Below are 24,227 nucleotides of genomic sequence, written 5' to 3'. Positions count from 1 at the left end.
AGTGGGGCATCCCATTGACAGACGGGGAGCACGCGGTTTCCTTGTATGCAGATGATTTACTCCTCTACGTCCGGGACCTGACATGGATACCCCCGGAACTCACCGGTGCCCTCAGTGACTTCGCGACGCACTCGGGTCTAAGGGTCAATTGGGGGAAGTCTGGGGTCTTCCCCTTTCACCCAGACATGCAAGAATGCGTAGTACGGCTCGGGGACACGACGCTGACGTGGTATACTGGCACCTTTAAGTACTTGGGCATACACATTTACAGGAACGTGGAGGATATACTGGATGGCAACCTGGTTCGAGCCATAAACTCCTTGCGGGCACAAATCCGATTCTGGGGCACGCTCCCGCTTAATGTCCCGGCCAGGATCACACTGTCCAAAATGATAGTCTTGCCCAGACTTCTGTACTACTATTCGAACCTGCCGGTATATGTCCCAGCCCGGGTCTTCAAAGACCTGGAGGCCTTAACACGAACCCTCATATGGAACGCGGGGAGACCGAGGGTAGCCCTGAACAAACTATATGCCCCGACGACCTCGGGGGGACTAGCGGTCCCGAACCACGAGCATTACTACCTCGCCGCACAGCTTCAGTGGGTGGTGGCATGGCTCGCGGGCAGAAACTTAAGCGATACGGCCTCAACAACCCCAGCACTGACCCATGCGGAGGCTCTCGCACTGTTCCACCCCCTCAGAGGCGTGACACGTGAGACGCAACTACATGTAGCGGTGGCACTGAGATGCTACAAGCGTGCTCTGACGTTAACCAGGGAAACTACACCCTACGCCCCAGCATTACCGCTGGAGGGGCTACCCAGACCGGGAGGAGTGGTGACGGCAGCGCGCCTGCAAGACTGGACACAGGTAGGACTTGAGACGATGGCGGACCTCTATGACGACGGGGCCCTGGTGCAGTTCGAGGGGCTAGTGGAGAACCCCGGACTGCCAGCGGGTCAATTCCTGACGCATGCATCAATGATACAGGTCCTAACGGAACATTGGGGAGACATATCGGCGGAACCTGAGACACACCTCTTAATACAGTACCTGCACGTAATGGGGGCGGGCACGCACGTCGTACACTGGCTGACGCAGGCGCTGAGGTCCCACACTACAAGCTCCCTGCGGTCGCTCAGGGACAGGTGGACCACTGACAGGGGGGAGGACTGGTCGGATAAGGAATGGGAAAGGATTTTAGAGGGACCGCAACACATTCCCCGCAATTCGAGGTTCAGAATCATACAGTTCTACATAACACACAGGGCATATCTGTCCCCGGACAAGATTAATCGTTACTTTGGCCTGGACACGTCCAAATGCCCACGTTGCGCGCTACTGAACGCGGATCTCCTACACATGCTATGGGCATGTCCCAAGCTACAGACGTATTGGCACGATGTCACCACGCTGTTGGCGAAAGGGACGGGGCTCAGCGCTCGACACGACTGGGACACCTGTGTATTGGGCCTTCTCACCAGGACGAAGCACAACAAACCGCACATGAGGTTCTGGGATTTAGGGCTGATAACCGCCAAAAGACTCATAACCCGCCACTGGAGAGCAGCAACGCCACCGCTGACAAAACATTGGAGTGCCTCCCTCACCTACTGGGCGACCGCAGAGGGCACGGTACTACGCAGGGAGGAGACGGCGGGGCGGAGGGCCATACCGATAGCCCAGATATGGGAGGGTTTCCTTCGAGCTTTCGCCAGGGCCTGCCATGATAGAGGGGTGATATAGAGAGAGAATAGTGAGAAAGGGGAGTAATGAAGGCCGCGCGCAGATGAACGAGAAATGCCACCCCCCGTGATCCACCGCCCTCCCCCTCCCGCCCCCCCCCCCGCCCGACCCCTCCCGCCCCCCTGGTTTCCCCCCCCCCCCTCCCCTGCTTCCCCGCCCGCTCCGCCCCCTGCGCCCCTTGCGCCCCCCGCCCCCCCACCCCCCCCTTGCCCGCCTGTGGGGGCTACACACACTGGCGACTCCGCTAATGCACTCCCACCCCGGGATTCAGAGTTATCACGCACCACTTGTAATACCCTCCCGTGAGCACCACGGGGCAGCACCCTATGGGGCTACTCCGCCCGAAACCAACGAGACAAGGCCCACACTGCAGCACCCCCCCTCCCCCAAGCTTAGGTTCGATTGCACCCACACCTTCATCCCTGTTCTCCCCTAGATCGGAATAGCGACACCCACGGCAGAGGTCGCCCCCCAGTTGACCGCACCAGACCTGCCTTTCCTACTCGCACCCTCACTACTAGCATACAAGGACTACATACAGGAGTGCAGCACATAGGCAAGCCACTGCCGAGACCTCCCACCCCACGGTGCCGACAGCCTGACCAATCTGGTCGTCCACAGTACTCATACATGCCACCCGGAGTCGGGCCTGGATGACTATTCATACAGGAGGGGGTCACCACACTTCCCTACCGACCAATAGGCTGCGAACACCGGGGGGACGGCTGGTCACCAAGCTACCCATCTGGGTGGGCAAAATTGGATGTCCTGACGGGAACGACACTGCGAGACACATCGAGACAAGACAAAGGAATGAATGGTCAGACGCATGCAGTGCCCACCCGTGAGGCGATAAGTGGTGATTTCTATGCATATGTGCAATTATTGGACCTTCAACCATCGACTGTATTTGCTTTGATACTGTACGAACCACTCCGATTGTTGATTCCCCTTTGAATTATGTACCTAACGAACTGTACTTGTGTACCAAGAGTTTCAATAAAACAGATTTAAAAAAAAAAAATGGGTGTTGGAGAGATCACAGCCTATCAAGGGAGGTGTTGGTGTGTCAGGCCTCTGTGGGCGCTAGGCGAACAGCGCACATCTGCGTGTCTCTGCTGTGTAAATGTGTGGAGTTCTGTTGCTGACCAATGTAATGGTGCCGCGGGGGCGAATGTAGGCGAGCACGCCCGATCCCGGGGCGAGGGATCCGGGTAGCTTAGCCAGACCTAGGCACCACGTGGGGCCATCGCTTCCTCGTGTTGCAGCTGCGTGATGATGTGGGAGTAAGGGCTTAGATAAGCACTGTTAGGCCGGGCCTCTACACAATGGCACCCCAGTCCAGAATAGTCCAGGCAGGCCCCAGCCCTCCAGCCTCTCTCCCAGATTCGAGATGCACGGCACGATGGCTGCCTAGAGGAAGGGGTAATCCTGTCCCAGGTCGCGTTGCCTCCCTCCCAGCGCGGCTGCAGGGTGCGCTCTCTCACCCGGAGTATACAAGTAGAAGTGTATTTCAAAGGCAAGGCCTACCTCAACGTGTGCTGTAGGGCCCAGGCATTGATGTAGCGTCGGGCCGGTAATATGCTCAATAGTGAGGGCAGAGTCACGTGCCACCTCCAATCCCCAGGCCCGGTAACAAGGTGCTAGGCGGCACGCCAATCCTCCGGGGGACCCAAGGGCCCTCTGAGCCCGCCTCCCCGGACCCCTGCGCCCCAGGCGGACAACTCCAAAATCGAGGCTGGGGATCCTCGCGGCCTTGCGTGCTGCTGAGCCCTCTCGACGTGTAAACACTTAAAAGTTTCGGGACACAAGAGCAACTTACCTTGGCTCCTGAGGAGTGTTCCAGTTAAGGTGACGGGCAGTTAGATTGTCTCCATGAGCTTCAGCCGCCCCCGCGAGCAGCGTGAACAGCAGGATCGGGGCTTCGCTCAAGTCCCCAGCCCCGGTGCCCTCCAAGGCGGGTTGAGGCCAGCAGTCGCAGGCAGTTGAGCGTAATGCTGGGCAACCCGAATGTCATCCGGGTTGGCTGTAAAGCGGCTGGGTTCAGAGCGGCTGGCCTCGATGGCCCGGATTTCGGACCACCGTGTTGTTGAGGCCGCTTCCAGGAGTCGGCGTGGCGGAAGGTCAGCTCGCCTCCCTCGCGGTCCCCGCTAAGCAGCTGCGTTCGTCGCCTGCGTTGGGATCTCGGGCCAGCTGTAGGCAAAGTCTCGTCCGGGGGGCACTCCGAATTCACCCAAGCTATTCCTGAGCCCCACGGGGACCTGTATGTGTCAAACTGGGCGGACAGCGGGCAGGAGCTCTAAACAATGCATCCTACCTCGCCACCATCTTGGCCACTCCCCCCTAAATTTCATTTTTAGACATAGCATCTCAAAAGGTATCTCGTTCTTCATGTGCACAAAGCATTAGCACATTTTTGGTGAGTCCATTTAATTTGTGAAACTACCTGTTTAGGAAGAAAGTGCAAAACCGCTTTTTAGTCTCACTGTCAGCATAACAGATGGTGATCTGTTATGTCCCATTCACTGTCAAGCATAGGATAAGATCTTTTCACAGCAAAGGGCCTGCCACATTGTAACACAATTTAACAAGGTTTCCTTTTTACTTTGATATATATATATATATATATATATATATATAAAGTATATGCTTCTGTTATGACATCTGTGACAATTTGTTTTGGAGAATTGGATACGTTTAAAGGTACTTTTTATGAAAGCGTTTCTGTTTATATTTAGCTACACAATAATTATCTATTCCGTCTGCAAATATGCCTTTTTCGGGACACATATTACTTGATATAAACAATTTCGTCATCTGTACTTGCAGGCACTAGAGTCATTATTTCAATGGTGCAGCAGGTGCAGTGGCAGAGGAAGCAAAGGGTCTCGGAGACCCGCTGAACACCGATTAATGCTATATTTTACTATGAAAAAAACTGTCACAATTGCAGTTACCTTCTAGGCACTCAAGTCATGATATGAATGGTAGAGCAAGTGCAGCAGCACCGGAGCCAAAAGGTCTAGGAAACCCACTGAACACCGAATATTGCTATATTTTACTACTAAACAGTCACAAGTGCAGATACCTTGCAGGCATTAGGGCCATGATTTGAATGGTGCAGCAGGTGCAGTGGCACAGGGTCCAAAAGCTCTTGGAAACCCACATAACACAGATTATTGCTATATTTTACTACTAAACAAGCAGTCAGGAGTGCTTTTTTGGTTCTTTTGTAACCATTGCACTCAAAGTAACACATAGCCTAAAGCATCGCTGTAATAAAAGCTGTAATCTATTGGACTTTTCTGTCTACCTATAACTTACGTTACAATCAGCACATTTCTAAGGCACATTTTCACAGTTTTTGTATGGTCCCCAAATGCTTCGGAATCCGGATACACTAACACCTTGGCAAGGGCATTCTCCATTCTGTAACATTAGCAATTCAGCGGTTGTAAACACTGTATAAATACTTATAACCTAACATACGCATTCCATAACAAGCATTTGCAAAGCCAATAGGTCTCGCCTATGCAAGATCTATTGGCTCTGTCAATGTTTTTAGACATATTATACAGCAGTGCTAGCTTCAGTGAAGCATAACTGAAAACAAAAAGTGCCAAACCACGGACTGGCTGTGTCATACACCTTTTTTACATTACTTTAAGCCATTTGCAACATAGCTAAAAAACATTAGCAGACCCAAAAAAATCTCACTTAGGCAAAACCTATTAGCTTTGTCAATGCTCGTTTCTAATTGCCATCTGCTATTAATATAGTTTCTTTTTTTTAATAATAATAATTTATTTTATTGTTTAGTTAATAAAAACCCTAACACATCTCCTTTACAGCGTTTGGCCAATGTTAGCTTAAAACAACCAAGACAATGAAAAACAGTAAGAAAACAATTTCAATAAAATTACTTTCAATCGTGATCTTTCTTAAAACCTTAAAAAAGCAATTCTTAAGTAGTGTTTACAAATGTAAGTGAGAGACTTCCTTCTGACTTTGTCCGCAAGGCTAAAGTGACTTAATAAAATTAATTTGTTATGGACTCGCTTGCTTTCAAATGTTTTTCATGGGCTTGCAAAAAACGTTATCATTTTGCAGTTCATTTGGGGGTCAGTTGGATCCAGGCCCCCAATTATAGCAGTCCTGCATGTACGTATTCTCCTTTCCCGAAAGGCTTTCTTCAAAAAAGTTACTCGCTCACTGTGCAGCATCTTGGAGTGGCATATTATATGGATTAAATCTTCCTTTACGTTTCCACAGAGACGGCATTCCTTTGACTCAATGTGCCTCCAGAATGGTTCGTCGGCTAAAGTTTGCCAAAGCGCAAGGCCATAAGTCGTTTTTTAATGTAAATAGGAAACGCTGTGTCCAAGTAGGCCGCCGGTTTAAGAGTTTTATAATTGTTGATCACAGTCCAGGAGTGGGAGCGATGAGAAAAGATACCTTTATCAGTTAGCAGCGAGTGAAATTTGGCAGCTCTATTTAGTGCCTGCTTGAATGATATGAAAGGCAAATTTTTATTCCATAGGTTAGAAGAACATGTTGTCTCCAGTGCACTGGTCAAGAATTTATTGGCCTGGGATTTTTTTTTGTGTTTCTAATTCCTGCCATAAAAATTTATTGAGGTTATTTTCACTAGCACTTTCCTTGATTCGATACCACACCTTTATGTAAGTATAAAGTCTACCCAGTGATTCGTTCATTAATCCGAATTCTAGTCGCATTTGCGCTGATGAGGCTGAACTGGGAAGTTGAAGAACCTTTTGATAGATTTTTGTTATTAAGAATTTCGGAATCTTTTCAATGCATAGCAACGCTGGCATAAGATAAGGTGGGCAGTGCTTTGCTGGAGATAACTGTCAGGAGAGGCCTCAGTGATGGCCCTTCCAGCTTATTTGCCAATGAGCTAAATGCGAATATTAAGGCTCTCACTCTGTGTCATATAATTTTTCTGATCTTTTAAGGATAACTTGTCGTCTATGTAGTATCCCAGGTATTTGTAGCAGGATACTTTTTCCAGTTGTTTACCTTCTAACCACATGTTATGATTTGCAGCTCGTCGATTGGTAAGTAGCATTGTTTTTGTTTTTGATGAGTTAAGATCCAACTTGTTTGTAAACAGGAAATCTGAAAGTACAGTTAGGAGCCTCGTCAAACCAACTTTCGTTAAGCTCAATAGCACAATGTTGTCTGCGTAAGCTAGGTGAGAAAGTTTTAGCCTACCTAGTTTCGGGGAGTGTGTGTTGATGTTATTTAGTTTTCCGGAGAGATCTGATATGAAGAGATTAAATAAATGTGGTGCCAAGACACACCCCTGTTTTAATCCGATAGTTGTACACACTTTTCTCGATAGGCTGATACCGTCCCCAAGTTTTTTTGTTTTTTTTTACATTTTTGAAAACCTTTATTATATCGTGCAACACAAGATACAAAAGCAGCCCTGCAACAGCAGGGGCCGGTACCACAGGTATGCAACACGGAACAGCAATGCCAATAACACAGCTATTCAGCCGACAACCCATGGGTCCCGGCAGCGGTAAAGGATAGACGGTGTATCGGAAACATTTCGAATCAAGGATATGAATAAGGTTTCATTTTATATTTAACGCCCCCTCCCCCCCCCCCAAGAATGAGATAAAGAAGAAAATACAGGATATCCGGAGCTACACACTCGGAGGTACAAAAATGCGGGTAGGTGTTAAAAGTAGTCGTGAATCAAAATAGATCAACAATATAAATGCAAGCGCCAGTTAGGTCACTAAGAGTAAGGAACAAAGCTACCTATCAATCATCGCAGCCACCCACCCCAGACCCCGCCCACTCATCTACTTCAGGATGAAACTGAAAGTTATCGCTACCGGACCCTGCAAGAAAGAAAAATAAAAGGGGCCATAGAACACAACAAAGGCAAAATAGCAAACCCCCCTCATACCCCCCACCCTGCTGCCCCGCAATGGCTACGGCCTACCCCACTGTCGCCCAGAGGAAACCCCGAAAGAGAGAAGAGAGAGAAGAAAAAGGGGCCATAGAACAAAACAAGGCAAAATAACAAACCCCCCCACCACCCTGCACCCCTGCAATGGCTACGGCCTAACCCACTAGCAGCGTGCCCGTCGCCCCGAAGCATCCCTAAAAGAAGAAAGTAGTGGAGCAGGAGAAACAGAAAAAAAACACACTCCCGGACTCCCCTATCCCCCACCAGATGCGACCCCCCGGAAACAAATTCAAAATAAATGCAGCGAAATACACTATCAATCCGGGGAAGCACCAAACATACCACCCGACTCCCGCAGTTAACAGGTCACAATCCCAACAGCAGAGTAAATTGTTGTCCCGTATCTTGAAAAGTCCCACAAGTTAACCCTGGCCAGTACGAACGTTCACTGGAGCACTTATAACCCAGGCCACAGCAACAGTGAGAGCGATAATGCTTGCATGAAAATTCAAGTCAGTACGAACAAGCCAAGTAAAGGATAAGAGTTCACGATCCACACAAAGCAAGCGAGAAAAAGCGTGACAGAATGATAAAACTCTCCAATAGTCACAGGTGATTTTGTGAAGGCAGTCAAGGTTGGCCATAGTGAAATTCGGCGAGATAGGGTTCAAGCAGAGAACGCAGACAATGTTCACGGTCGCGCGATCCGTAGTATAGGAATCCGCAGCGCCAAAGGGATCCGGCGTCTGCACGGAAACCTCGAAGTCGGATAGACAATGTTCCGTTGGCACCAACGCTGGCTGCAATGATGGCAAAAAGCCGCTGTCCGGTCTCCGGCAAAGATCGTCCATTGTTACCGACAGTGCCTGGTAGTTGACGGTGATCTGTGAGTGGAGCGCTCTAATGGCCGCCATTACGGCGTGCAGCGGTGGCGAGTCTTCTGTCTCCTCCATCTCCCCTCGCAAGCCACAGATCAGGATGCAAACCCCGGAGGCAGGCTTCTCCGGGGTAGCAAGCAAATCTGGAGCGGACACCAGCAACGGGCGCTCTCACCTCACGACGTTACTCCTTTGCCGCTGATCAGGGCTCCCGTCCTCACTCCCACGACAAGCTTACTGTGTCTCCGAACGTAGGATACGGGGCCGCAGCAAAGGATGTGGCACACCGTAGCGTGAGTGTTGCAGGCAGGATATGAAATCGCCGTCAAAAACAGGAAGATTATATCTCCGTTCGGGAGACCGGACAAAGCCCAGCGTTCACAGCCGATGTTGTTCAATTCCAGCCCGGATGGGTTGGAAATCGAGGCCCCGGCTTCCGCTCCGGGGTAGGCCGAGAATAAAACACAGCGTATCTCTGTCACCCGGTATGATAGAAAGTTCGGGATTGCGCCTTCAGAAGCAGTTACTCCTCATACACACGGGAGTTCGGTGTGAAGTCAGGATAATTTGCAAGATATACGAGCTGCTGGCGGAGGTCGGCGGAGCCGGGAGTTTATGCGGCCATCTTGGTTGCTAGCGTAGCTCCTCCTACCCGTCCCCAAGTTTTACTTGAGTCCAGGTGTCAGTTTAGAATAATAACAAACCCTTCAGTAAACTCTCTGGTATTTCCCATGCTTTTAACTTTGCCCACAGCTGATTCCGGTCCACACTGTCGAAAGCTGCTTTTAGGTCTATGAAACACAGGTGCAGGTCCTGTTTCTCACGCTGGCATTTTTCAGCAACCATTATAATAGATAGGATGTTGGAAGTTGTTCCAATCCCTTCTCTGAATCCTGTTTGGTTAATTGGAATCAGGTTTCTTTCCCCGGACCAGTTTACCAGGTCTTTCAGAAGTAGTGATGCAAAGTATTTAGCTTCAACGTCCTGCAATGCAATTAATCTGTAATTAAGTGGGTTTGTTCTTTCTCCTCCTTCATAAATGGGCATTATTAATGAGCCTTGCCAGCTATCCGGTACTTACTTATTAATCTGTATATCGGCAAAGAGGTTCTCGAAGTGAGAGCTCCAGTATTATGATGCATGTTTGTAAATCGCTTGGGGAATGCCATTCGGCCCTGGAGCCCCATTGCTTTCACCCCTTTTGATTATTTTTGCTATCTCCTCTGCAGAATAGATGACATGATTTACTACTGGAGTGGATGTTTTGCGTAGGTCTGTTGTTAAGGACTGACAGCGACTTTCTTCGTCTGAGTTCCTTTTTATCAGATTTTCCGATGTTAATTGTTTCTGTGGAGCTTTAGATACATTTTCTTTAAATTTTTGCGAAAGGAAGCTGACCCATTCAGTTTCCTGCACAGTCGATGTTAAGGTGTTTCGATGTCTAGTCAATTGATTTATTGTGTTCCAAAATGTATTTGAGTTTGGATGCTTAATACTAAATAGCAATTTAGTCCAAAAGCTCTCAGTTTTCCTTTTTTTGAATTCCCAGTTCTTCTTTTTGTATTTTTTTTTTGTTGGAGAAATGTCTCCAGTAGTAGACCTTCTGTGTTATTTAATTGTAACTTCTTTAGTGATCTTCGTAAGGCCCTTCTTAGATCTTGCACCTCTTTCAGGAGTTTACTGTTTGGATCGGGTCTTTTGTCCTTCATGCTCGAGACTTTCATTTTCGTCTTTAGTTTATCTAAGAGGAGAGACCAGGCTTGAATCTTATTCATTGAAGCGTTTCCTAATTCGGCCAGGATATCCTTTATTATCGAAAAACACTCAATTTTCTTTGTGTTTGTCCAATTAATACGTTTTTGATTAATTGTGTCTAATTGGCCCTCCAGTATGAGGGATGGTTGAAATTTTTTCTGCAAAAATTAAATTTGATGTGTTGAAACGAATGATCACTCAAAGGGGTGTAATCTATATGAAAACTGACTAGTAATGGGATTAGCGAAAGGCTTACAATTGTTAAGTCAAGTGTTGATTGGGCCCGCAGGCCGTAATACGTTTTTTTTGGCGGACGGTCTTCGTCTGTCCTTCCATAAGCACTTGCATACCTTGGTACTCAAGATAGATCACTAATTGCTGGCCAAGTCGATCCTTTTGAGTTCTTGCCCCAACTTGAGACTGCTGTGGGACACCCCAATACATATTATCTGCTGTCAGTTTTTCCTCATCTTCCGGCGAAAATCACAAGTTTGAATTGAAGTCTCCAGTCACTAGTATAGTGTTTCATTACCCCTCAGAAATTATTCCTCTTCTTAGTACTTACGCGCCTCCAACTAGTCAACTTTTCCAAGAATCCTTTTTAGGTCGAGCCTGTCAATGCGCTTGCGCATTGAGCTTGCGAGAGATATTGGGGCTTAACCAGAGCTTAACCAACGGGCGATTTGATGCTGTGCCCGTGAAAAGCAAGAGCATTGACCTAAAAAGCGCGTGCACATCAAAGCCACCAGCCTCCCTCCCACAGGCATCCCCCAGCGTGCGCTGTGCCTCAGGCATTTCTCCTCCCCTAATTTATTCACTGCCCACGGCTTTCACTTGGACGGCCGCCAGGCCATCTATCGCCTCACGCTTATCACACCCCCCCCCCTTCTCTCTAGCACGCTATGCGCTTGCGCATTGAGCTTGTTTCTACATGGAAGACTTCACATCTGACTAAATAAATCTCTTGGTGCCTGCTGCCCTTACGTAAGCAGGAAACTCCTGATTAAAATTATAGCTAGCCCCAATGCTGATCTGACTACTCGTGCCCAGCCTTTGTACTGTGTGGATTCTACATGCAATACATTTTCATAACCCAGCGATTCATCCAACCATTTATTCACTGGATCTGTGCCTTTGACCCTGCACAGTAATCTGGTGTTTGGCTTTGTGCTATACAAATACCACGTACACGCATTGAGCTGTTTGCTAACCTCAAGTAAATTGTTTTTATTCTACTTTGAGGGACGTAAAAGCGAAACCGCATGATATCTGGCTATTACCTCTGTGAAAATGCCCTCATTGTTTAAATAAAAAAAACACAAGATTGCTCGACTAGAAATGTTTTTTATTTTGCTGTTAAAAGTAAGATTTGAAGAAAAAAAACGAATAACGCAAGAGCAACTATTATTTTGCCGCGCGGCGCCAATGCTTGTTTTTATTATTACTGAGGCTTTTTAAAGCGTGTTCCAGCTCTCCTTCAGCGCCTCCGCTCCGCCCCCTTCCCTGCTGCTATTTTACACCAGGTTTTCACTATGCCTTCAATTACGGCTTTGTTTCCTTCTCTTCAGACAGCTTCTCACAGCTTTGATTTTCTCAGTGGGCTGTGTCTCGACATTTGGCTAACTCCAGCTTGTCTTGTTTGTAAAGCAATTCTGCATAGCCATTTGTTTGCAGGATACACGTAATTGGCTGTAATAAGCAAACCTTAGTGAGCGTATCAAAAGGAATTATTTTAAGGGAGATAATAATAATCTTTATTGCATGATTAATTAAAATCTTTGCAATTAGGCAGTAAAAACAAGAAAAAAGAAAAGTACATGAATAAAGCCTTTAAAAAGCAAACATTTAGAAAAGTTAAAAAGTGAGAGAAAAACCCTGCGGGAAGTACAGTACTTTACGTTAGGAAAAAAGGTCTTTCACGATCAATTGTGACTTTGATTATCAAAGGAAAATAGTCTTGAGAGCAGAAGCCATTCACAATACGACAAATTTAATTACTAACTGCTGAGTTTAGGGCCGTGTTGACTGATTTCATAAAGCGCACTAGCCTGCATGCTAGTTGGATGTTTTCTCCCTTAAAGCTCATCAACAGAGCTTGTCTACGGGTTCGCACACGTCTCTGATTCCAAGGCCTTGTTAGTAAGCTCTTTCGGATACTCTCTAGAGCTTTGCAACTACACAGCAGATGCAGAACGTCGTCCTTAGCATTTTCGCAAAGCCTACACTTGGGGTTGCAGTCCACGCGCTTCCAGGGGGCAAGATGTGGCTGGGATGGTATTACCCCCATCCTCAACCGCAAAAAGTCTTCCTTCACCTTCCTTGAAAAGCCGGTGCTAAGGTATGGCTGTGGTGAGGCGCTGGTGTAGCCTTGAATCACAAACCACCCATGAGACCTCTTGGTTAGTGCTGTTTTGTCCTCCTCCAAGGAAATTATTTTCACACATTTATTGACCAGACGCTTAAAACACTTGTCTCTGCAACTCGAGTCCCAAAGATCTCTTAGCGCAAGGGAGTTTATGGCTGCTTGGAGGTAAACCATTGCAGGGGAGTCCTTGTTTGTTTCCAATTCTTTCCAAAGATGGGCATTCAGAGAGTCTGTTTCCGCATTCTTTACTTTGTGCCAGCATTTTGCATATGCACCTTTACGTGCGATTTGCTGCTTCTGTAGGCCAAACTCGAGCCTTAGCTGTGCTGGCGAAGTGTATGGAGGAAGCGCAAATAATATTCGCAATGTTTTACTGACCACGTTGTCTAAGATGGTCTCATCCTTCCCTCTCATACATTCACTGCCATATGTAATTGACGGCAGCAATTTCGCACGAAATATGTCAAGCAAGGGGATTAAATTTGGGCCCGCTATTTTATTTTTGATGTTTTTTAATGTTATGGCCAATGAGATCCCTCTGTTCCTTATTGATGTTAGTTGTTGCTTGAAGGATCCTTTTGAATCAAAATGTATGGCCAGATATTTGTATTCTTGAACTGTTTCCATTTTTTTGTCTTGGAGAGACCATTGGAGAACATGCCTTTTTGATTTTTGATTTAGTACCATCACCTTCGATTTATCATTGTTTACGCTTAACCCATTCTTTTCGGCAAATTTGGTTGTGGTGTTAATGAGGTGTTGCAGGCCGACTGGTGTTTGACTGATTAGTAGCAGATCGTCTGCATATAGTAGGTTGGACAGCGTAAAACCCCCTAACTTTGGGGCATGGTGGTTACAGTTATCCAGATCTTTGGAGAGGTTGGACATAAAAAGGTTGAACAGGGTCGGTGCGAGAACGCACCCCTGTTTCAACCCTTTTGTAGTTGGTATTTTTTTTGACAGACAGTTGCCGGCCCCCAGTTTTACTTGGATCCAGGTATCTGTATGTAGTAACATCAGATGTTTCAGCAACTTGGGGTCGATTCCCCACCGTGAAAGTTTTGCCCACAATTTTTCTCTGTCAACGCTGTCAAATGCAGCAGAAAAATCGATGTAACACACATATAGTTGTTTTTTGTGTTTGATTATAGCATCTGTCATCAGGGAAAGGGCTAAAATGTTTGTCGTGGTCCTCATATTTTTTTGAAAACCGTTTTGGTTAATGGGGATTAATTTTTTGCGTGATGCCCATGCAGTTAATTCTTCTAAGAGAAGCCCCGAAAAATATTTGGCGTCTATGTCTATAAGGGCTATGAGCCTGTAGTTCTTCGCCTCGTTCTTGTTGCCTTTTTTGTAAATTGGGGCAATTATTGAACCCCTCCAAGAGGATGGGAGTTGTTCGGCCCTCCAGATTTCTACAAAAAGGGGGAGCAATTGGTCGGCCCAATAAGTCGGATCTTGCTTGTAGAGGATGGGAGGAATTCCATTTGGGCCAGGAGCTCCCTCCTTCCGGCCTTTCGCAATTCGGCCCTTCAGCTAGACTGTTGAACCTGGGAAGACGGACTCCTCAGCTAAGGGTTTTGAAACCGTCTGTATCGCTTGACGAAATTCAGGGCTGTGTAGGTTTCTACCTGGACCATCATCGTTAAAGTGTCTAAATAGAAAATTTGCCCAGGTGTCCTCAGTAATATGAGAGGTCACACCATGAGCATTCAGATTCTCTATTTTATTGATGGTTTTCCAGAATCTTGCGTTGTTGTTGTTTTTTGAATCGTAGAGCAGTTTCGCCCAAATTTGTTCATTGGACTCCTGCTTGATTCGCCGCAGGATTTTGTTCTTTTGACACTTTAATACTCTCAGTTTGGTAGCTAGGTCGTTATCACTTCCGGCTTTCCGCAGCTCGCGCAGTGTTCTGTTTATGGCCGTTTTTATTGCCCCTAAATCGAGAGATAAAAGAGTCTGGGGAAGTTTTTTTGAAACACTGATGGGCCGGACGGGTGTTTTTTGGGCTATCTGTACATCACTTTCTTGAGGCAATTTGGACTTGGAATTCGAGAGGGCAAAAGATTTCAAGAAGGACTCCGAGGCAGTGATGTTATCAGCATTCTGGTCTGCAGCACTTTCCCAGCGCTTCTTCGCATCTTCCGCTAGTCGCTCCGGGTCATTGATGTTGCACTTGATTCTTTTACATTTTGTAGTTGTCGATAACTTAGGGCCATTGGTGGGAAATATCAAAGCTGTTCCTTGAGCCCATAGTGTCAGTTCTTGCGGGAGATGGTCGCTGCAGTCGAATGTGCCAATTCTGAAGGCTTGTACTAATGTGAACATTGAGAAAGATAGAAAGGTGTAGTCGATCGCCGAGCTGGCCACGGTGTTGTGGAAAGTTGCCGCCTGGGGTCTGTCCCCCAGGGACCTGCCATTTATCGAAATCAGGCCCAGGTTTGATAAATCTTCCATTAACCTTTTTGATAGGTTTGTCGAAGTGCCCCATGGACATGCTTCCAGTGGGGGAATCCCCCTGACAAGCAGGTGATCTTCCATTGGCAGATTCTCGCCAGATGACTTCGAAAGGAACAAGTTGAAGTCTCCTGAGACAATAAGGTTCGAGTTTTCCGCTTCCATTATTAATTTAGTCAATTCTGTTACTAGGTATTTAGCCCCGCTTATTTTGGCTTTTGGCTGCAAATAAGCGTTAACCAGGATTAATTCCTGCCTGATGGTTCTCGATGTTGATATTTCCAGCTGGACTGCAATGATCCCGTTTGCGATCCCCGAAGTATTTTTGTTAAGGAGTTCTTTTGCGTGATTTATTGTTTGTATTGAGGTGTATATGATTAAGCCGCCTTTCTCGTGACCAAATTTTGAGGTTCTTCTTGCTGGGAGGTGGAATGTTTTATAACCCTGAAGATGGAATGGTTCTGCTAACCAGGTTTCCTGCAACAAAATTAAGTCATATTGCTGAAAATATGATAGTAGGTCTTTGTTAAGGGACTTTGCTCCTAGTCCATTTATGTTCCAGGAACATAGTTTTAGTGGCCGCCTTATGTTTAGAATGGTGCTGTTTCTTTCATTAAGTTGTCATTGGTCGGGCTGTCTGGTGTTGATTGTTTTTGCAATCCAGTCCCATTCTTGATGTGGGCTTCTGTTTTTTTGCTGGGAGGATGCCCCGGACTTTCTTTCGGCTGAGCTTCCACGTGCGCCTCTTAGTATAGATATTTTGAATGTCCCTGGCTGGGGTTTACTCAAGGTCGATATAATCTTTTCTTGAGAGTTACGGAGTAGAGGAACCGGGTAGCCGGGGATGAGGTATGTTTTGATTCGAATCCCCCATTCTTTCAGTTGTTTTTCTTCTTTTAAAATTTTCTTCCCCGTTTGTCCTGTATTCCAGGTTGTTTTAGTTATTTCCTGTTCGGATAGGTGTTTCATGGTAATAAATTCAATAGATCCCAAGTTTTTGCTAGTAAGTGCGCTTAAGGATATGATAGAGTTCAACACACGGAGGATGTTGCTTCGATTTAAAATATTTTGAGGGAGAAATTCCTTTTAACAATTATTTATAATAAGGGCAGATTAGAACTGCAGGTTAGTATCTCACAACATCCTTGGAAATAAAATATATTCATCGTATGGGACTTTTTAAGTCTCTGCTTTGGGAAGGGCCAGAGCTTCAACAACGTAGGTGCAGGATACAGAACCAGTTGTACAGCACCTCCTAGTGCCCACATTTCTCACAGCCTTAGTTTATTCATTTCGGAAGTGAAAATCACCCCAATGTCCCTCCCGCTCTCGCTCTCTCTCTCTCTCTCTCTCCCCCTCTCTTTCTCACTCTTTCCTTTTCTTTCCTCTCTCTCTCTCCCCTCTATCTCTTTCTCTCTCTCCCCTCTATCTCTTTCTCTCCTCCCTCTCTATCTCTCTCCTTTCTCTTTCTGTCTCTCCCGCGCTCTCTTGCTCTCTCTCTTTCACCCTCTCCTCTATTTCTATCTTTCTCTGTCTCTTTTCGAAACCTAATACTATGCTTGGGCGTGCAAACACAGGCATGAGCACATGTTATTTGTATGCACTTGCACACTAAGTCAAACATACTACTTGTCAAATTTTGCAATTACACTGAACAGTGTGCATTCACTTGGAGTTCCCCTACTCTTGGGGGCACCACAGAATATTGTAATAAGTTGAAAATGCCTTCACCACTGATTTTACATGTTGGTAGAACAACACGGTTCGTAAACAAAACCAAACAGTTTGCTTGGCTAAAAATATGTGCAGCAAGACAAATGCCGTTGTACGGTATCATTTTTAAAATTAGGAAACTGCTACGAGCTCAAGTCACTAACATTTTATTAATGAAGGACTGAAACGAGGTACCAATTCTAATAAATCCTCAAATATAATGGCGACAAAAATATTCTACATCCTAGCAGACACCCACTTTTACTTCAATTATGAATCCAAAGCGGTAAGAATTTAATCTTAACTTTGTCACTTGAATGAATGACGTGTGATGAGATGGTAACCAGTCTTAAATGTGGTATTTTCGCAATAGAAAAAAATAAATCTGCAAAAAGCTGTTATGTGACAAAATGCATAGCAATCGGCCTAATAGGAAACGGACAATTGTTTTTGCGTGATTTTCTAAAACTCATTTTAATCGGCGTTTTTATTGGTTGACGTTGCACGCCTATTATCAGAATTTAATTCACAAGTACATAAATGGAAGAGTCAGCATAAAAATAAGTTCCTACCTTCCACTCGAGTAATCATATTGCAGGACAAATTCAAGGTCCTTAATTGGGTCAATGAGGCTAGACCTTCAATTCGAGAGATGCAGTTGGAGGATAGGTCTAAATGCTGTAAGTTCCATGCGCGGCCAAGGCCATCAATCTTGGCGACCTGATTACAATGTACATTGAGAGAGCGCAGATTTGAGCTGATCGAGATCTCCAACAAACTGAAAAAGAAATCAAAAAGTAATGTAAGAAAGAAAAATAGGTTAAAAACCCCTGACACTCACACAGTTTTAGAACCCATTGTACTAGAGATAGGCCATTAACAGAATACTTATTTCCACATCCCTCCTGGCTACATGCTTCAACTGCTACCAAGCAGCAGCCTCCCGGATTTCAACCCAATACGTAAACCACTTTGTTCAAAGCCTAGTTCCTTGTATCCTTAAATCAATGACAGAAGACCAAATTACAGAAAAATGGGTCTAGACAACAAGAACAAATAATACAAACAAGCCTAATTTAATACGTCTCGTATTTGTGAGTTAAAGCTGTTGGCGTTGTAAATGACAATGTCTTCTAACCATGTGTTTTGGTTTGGAGTGGAGTGGATGTATGGGGTGCAGAGTGAAATTTTGCAGGTTGGATTGGAATTGCTAGTTGTGGAATTGTGTGGTGTGGAGTGGATTTGTGTAGTGGAATTATGTGGCATGGGGTGGAGTGGAATTATGTGTATTGTAATTATGTGGTGTTGAATGCACTGGAATTATGTAGAGTGGGCCTGCGTGTCATGTAGTGTAATAATGTTGAATGGTATTTTGTGTTGTGGAGTGGTATGTAGTGGAACTTAATTATGTGGTGTGCTGTTGAATTTTGTGGCATGATGTGGAATTCTGTGGTGTGGATTGAATGCATGTGTGCATGTGGTGTGTTTAATTGTGTTGTTGAATTATGTGGTTTGTTGTCGAATTATGTGGTGTGGAATGTAAATGTGTAGAGTTGATTTGTGTGGCATGGAAGTGTGTGGTGTTGAGTGAAATTATGCTGACTGGAATTATGTGGCATGGTGTGGAGCAGTGGTACTCAAAGTACGGCCTGTGTGCCACTGGCGGCCCAGCAAACCTCTCCTTGTGGCCTGAAGACATTCTGGGAAACTGCAGCAGAGAAATAAAAGCTAACCAAGTTTAGTTTTTTTGCTGTCATTTTTAGCATCTTTGTTTTCTGGTGGAAGGCTTCCGATTTTTTAACCTAACATTGCTTTATATTAGGGGGCGCTAGGTGGCACACAACCACGATGGAAGCACTTCGGTGAGGCTCCGGTAGCTCGGCCACATCATCCTACATTTCTCCTCTTAAAACCGTGTGAACGCTGCCTTCAAAGCCTGCCGCATGCAGCTTCACGTCCTCCCACTCCAGTGAGATTTTCAGCTCTGCCGGACCTCCGGTGCGGATCTTAAGACAACATCCTTGTTACTGCGGGAGGAGAGTGGCTAAGCGTTCGGACCCTGCACAGCTGCTGCCACTGCCTCTACGGGAGTCCCATGGCTTCCACAAGGTGTTGGGCCCCTGTGTTGCATCGGACGCCAGATTTGATCTGGAGCTTTGAGCTGCCCCCTGCCTGGCGGTAGCTCCCTCACATGATCCTAAGATCTCCCTGCTTGCAGCCCTGGACATCTGCAACAGACTCGAGTGGTGAGGTGAGGACACTGCACGTTCAACCTCAGCCCATGTCACAGGGCAGGCGCCATTTCGGTACTGGCCACACATCTGCGCTGCTGCTGCCTTACACAGACTACCTCTGCGCTCCCACGCTAGGTGCTACACTATATTGGTGCACTGATTTGGGGAACTGGCACGCCGCTATACACTGTTGTCCCGGCTTCAACAGAGCATGCACTGCCACGCACGGGATAGCTATTCTTGGATGGCACTCGTGGCATGGTGCACCGCAGCTCCGCTACTCTCCTAGCCTCATCCCTTTGCATCTGAGGAAACCTGTGGCACATTGAACATTCCTTCTACGGACATACCACAGCCGTATTGGAACGTACTTACGCTGCGCTAGCGGCTTTCACTCCTTACAGGGCGCCACTCTCCCTTCATTTCTCTGACCCCGCTACAACGGGTTGGTGGAGGTACGTGGTAGCCTTCTCCTTACCGGAGTCACCTGCCTGCAACTGGCCGGCTGGCTGGCTCACACACGATCAAGTTTGGCGGACCTGCTGCGAAGTGGGCTGCGATCTTGCTCTGGCCCACCACTTGCCTCAATACTCACCACTGCTAGACTTCCCAAGCCGGAATTCAGTCACAAAAAGGTGTATAAGCATGATGAACAACTTATGGAAGCGCAGTATCTCGGACACGGAAAACACCACGTCCCAGATGCAACAACAAATGACGCAAATGGACAAGCTTCTGAAAGTAATTGCTGCCAAAAACGAAGACATCGAAGCTCGCAGCCACCGTAATAACATTCGCGTCATAGGCATCGCAGAAAGCACCAATACTGGGCGTATGGAAGAATTAATCAAACGTCTCCTGCGAGATGCCTTTGGAAAGGAAGCCTTCTCTCCCCAGCTTATCGTGGAACGAGCGCACCATTCCCTTGGTCCCAGGCCTCCTCCAGGCAGTGCTCCACACCTCATTGTGGCTCGTCTCCTTAATTACCGGGACCGCGACACTGCGCTCCAACTGGCGCTAAGGTTTGAAGGCATGCAGTACACCATATATCTAGACTTCACCGTTCCTGTTCAGGAGGCACACCGCAAGTTCCTGACGGTTAAACAAAAGCTCTGGAAAGCGCAATTCGACCATGCCCTCTTGTACCCAGCACGCCTACGAGTCACCTACCAAGGAAAACAACACATCTCCATAAATCCACAGCAGGTTGAAGATTTTCTCAACGACGCTCGCCTCAAAGGATTTCTAATGGCTGCAACTCAAGATCTCATTCCCCTGTCCCGGATGGACCTCCACAGTAAATGAAGACGCCAAGAAGTCCATGCTCTGATTGTCTCTTTCATGATATTATTTCTTCCAGACAACTGTTCCTTATAACACTGAAAAATTCCCGTCCACATATGTAGTGGGGAACAGTAACATCTCATCTGGTGGTTCGAACTGCATACTGCTCACCGGCGACAGATAAGTGTATTTGGCACCTTAGGTGCTTCATGTTTCATTGTGGTGGGCTAACTGTAGTAATCTGATATTTGTATCTCTCTTTCACAGTACTGTGCCGAGCACCCTGCCCTACCCCCCCCCCTCAATCCCCCCATCCATTGGGGTAGCTGCTGTGCAGTTTTGGGAAAAGGGAGGTCTCCGTGGCCCATCAGCGATCAGCCCCCCCCCCTCCCCCATAACGGTGATCCCCCACACAACTTGACTTTATGTTGGTCACGTTTGACCTGGATTGTACTGTTGGAGATTTTTTGGTCTCTGGTTGGGCTATACAATGCCAGCACAATTGGGGTGCTGTTGTGGGTGGGGGTGGTTTGGGTACTGTTAATATCTCTTAATGTCATTGTTATGGTTCAGCAACAGATAGACATGCCAGCACACGTCGGAATAATTGCACATATGACTCCTCATGCGACATTTCACATTAGCATTTTTATCCCTAACTATGTCCCCACCTTCTGAGGCACTGCGCATAAATTTGCTTGTATGGAATGCTAAAGGCCTTGGGGATCCACGGAAGCGCAGGCAAATCCTCACATATCTAAACAGGTACCAGATACATATCGCCATGCTTCAGGAGACACATATGGACCCCCATATCCCCCACTCATTTTAGAAGCAAGGCCACTGATCGAGTATTCTCCTCCTATTCTACCTATTCAAGGGGGATACTTATTCTAATTAAAAAGAACGCATCCTTCCGCTTAGGCGGGACTTATGGAGACTCCTCTTGTAGGAGCATTATGCTATGGGGAACCCTGGGTACACAATCAGTCACGCTCATCAGTTGCTATGGACCGAAAATTGATGACCCTGATTTTTTCACTACTTTCTGGGGCCAAATTCGCAACATGGGCTCCACGCATGTCATTTGGGGGGGATTTTAATACTGCCCTATGCCCTGACATTGATAGGTCCAACCCGCTTCCTCATCATTACACCAGGACTCACGACACGCTCAAACGACAGTTCCTTGATCATGGGCTTATAGACACATGGCGGCATTTACATGCCGATGGGAGGGAAGGCACCTACTACACTGCAATGCACCCTTCCTGGTCCCGACTGGATTATTGGGTGGTCTCCTGAGGGGTTGCCTCCTGGATACTCTCGGCAGAGCACTTGGCCTGGACCTATTCCAACCACTCCCCTGTCCGCCGGACGATCTCCCCCTTAATTCTATTGCCACCCCACGATGTTGGCGTCTCATACCTGAGGCGCTGTTAGACACTGCCTTTAAGGCTGAACTAGGGGGAAGAAATAACTGATTTTTTCAGGCACAATAAAGCGTCAGTCACACACGTGGGTACGGTTTGGGAGGCCTTTAAAGTTACGATGCGCGGCTCATGCATCTCGAAAATCTTCGGAGCTCTCCGTGACATTCGACATACCTTGCACAAACTTGAAGGGGAACTGAAACAATTAGAAATAGGCATGTGGCAAAATACATCAGGGGTTCACAAAGTCACACTGAGAGACAAACTTACCGAGTTCAAGGACACGGCGGAGCGGGAGGCCCGCTTTCGCTGCAAATATTTTACCGCTCGCAAATATGGGGAGGAGGAGAGACCCAGTAAAGGCCTAGCGATGGAAATTCGCCTACCTCGTTTTTCAAACTATGTCTTGGATATAGTCAATAGTGCTGGGGTGCGACATAGGGACAGCCTTGACTTACTACTCACTTTCACCAAATTTTACACTGACCTGTATAGCACTCGCAGAACTGAGCCTCCTGACCATTCTCATTACCTTAGGGATATTGCATTGGGTTTGCTTGGGGATCAACAAAGAGAATTCTTGGCCGCACCTTTTGAAGATGACGAGCTGTGGGCAGCCATTATGCAGATGAAATAGAGGAAGGCCCAGGGCTCTGACAGGCTCCCCATTGATTTTTCAAAACTTACCTTGACCAGCTACTTCCTGTCTTGAAGGAGGTCTATCTAGAGGCACAGGAATTGCAGATCTTATCTGGCTCGATGAGAGAGGCCCTTATTACCTAGGTATTAAAACCTGGCAAAGCTTCAGATCATTACGATTTGTACCGGACCCTGTCCCTTATTAATACTTACACAAAGATTCTCGCCAAGATGATAGCTAACCAGTTCAGCCTTTTGATGGACAAACTGGTTCTGCCGGATCAAGCTAGACTTATCCCGGGTAGAGCGACTTCCCACAATGAACTGATATTATCCTCTACACTGTCACCCTCTCCCCTCCCCTCCTCGCTCTTCTTGGTTACAAGGAAGATCTTGCCGCAAAGCATTGCAAATTTGTCTCCTTTAGCCTATTGTTGGCCAAAAGGCAAGTAGCATGCAGATGGTGTCTCGGTACAGCACCTAAATTTAAGGTTAGGTGACACGATTTTGTGGCCCTAACCTCTCGCCCCAGAGATTTTTGGGATCCACTCAAGATGTAGTTCCTTGAACATCCGATCGAGGCTGATCGCGATACTCGCTCTCCCAACGCACCTCATCCCACAACTTAAACATTGGCTGCTACGGCTTGGTGGCTTGGCTAGCCATCTAAGATGGCGGTTGTGGCCGATAGAGGTCCGGACCCTCCCAGGGGGGAAATTACCCTGTACACGCCGTACACCCGGCTGCGTCCTGAAGGGGAGTGCGGATGAAGTAGTGCTGGGGCCCCGCAGTAGCGGAGTGACTTGACCGGCGCCTGTGCCTGCTCTGTGCCGCCGAGACGGATCAGGGTCTGCCCGACGCTCCTCGCTGCCTGAGGCCGGGACCTGGCGTGGGGCGGAGACTCGTATGTGGCGGGCCTGCCTGTGAGAGCTGCGGCCGGGGGCCTCCCCGCGGACGGGTAGACATCATATCCTCCCTGGAGTCTCTGCTCCAGACTCACCCCCGGGGTCGTGGAGATTCAGCCGAGGGTCTTGGAGGTGCCGTCTGGAGGAACGTGCTGTCCAGCGGGGCGGCCGCCTGGTGGCTCGCGGTGCGTGAGCAGAGGAGGGGCACCGCAGGAGTACACTGTGGACCACTGCGGTGAGTTGGGAAACCGTGCGGTCCTACACTGATGTCTGTGGCCCGCTCTGATTCCTGTTCTTCGGCGCAGACACCGGGCTGCGGATGCGGTGATTCAAGGAACACGGACGCATTACGGGCCTTTGGCATGGAGCGGAGGTTGCCGCGGTGTGGGTCCCGCATGTGGTGCACCCGTTTAGCCGCTCTGGAAAGTGAGCCACATCAAGGCCTACCTGTGGCCTGAAGTCTGCATCTCGGGCACTCGGCGGCCTGCCTGCGCATCGGGGACCACGCCAGCGAGCTTGGGGGCACACAACAGTGCGTGCTGGGCCTGAGAACAGGGCAACGCTAGAAGTGCGTGGAGGAACCGGGTGAAAAGGCTCCTGCAGTGCAGCGGAGGTGAGTGGTGGCGATTCATATCCCCTCCTCCACACACAGTGCACTGCAATACCCCCCTGATGCCCGACACACAGGGGGGCAGTGGGGGATCACCCCTACGGACAGGCTACCGGCAGGACCACACTGACGGATGCAGCCCGAACACCCTGTGTGGCAACTTGACTGCCCCCCACAGCTCATCAACACCAGGCCACCAACTTTGATTGAACCCATGCAAAAGGGCACAGGCTTGCCTACCCTGGGGCCCTCCTTACCG

The 24,227-nt window shown here is 47.6% G+C and overlaps 1 protein-coding gene across 1 annotated transcript in view; it reads right to left on the bottom strand.

Annotated features, from left to right (window-relative positions):
• The window catches only part of LRRCC1 (leucine rich repeat and coiled-coil centrosomal protein 1), a 407,257-nt gene that overhangs the window by 351,646 nt on the left and 31,384 nt on the right, over positions 1-24,227 (bottom strand). Inside the window, exon 2 of the mRNA XM_086965946.1 lies at positions 17,436-17,641. Coding sequence (XP_086822072.1) covers positions 17,436-17,641 — 206 coding nt within the window. The remainder of the gene's footprint in view (positions 1-17,435; positions 17,642-24,227) is intronic.

Source organism: Lissotriton vulgaris, chromosome 4_1 (genome assembly GCF_964263255.1).
Source record: "Lissotriton vulgaris chromosome 4_1, aLisVul1.2, whole genome shotgun sequence".
Taxonomy (NCBI): Eukaryota; Metazoa; Chordata; class Amphibia; order Caudata; family Salamandridae; genus Lissotriton; species Lissotriton vulgaris.
The sequence above is the reverse complement of the archived record's forward strand: the minus strand, read 5'-3'. Positions and strand labels throughout refer to the sequence as shown.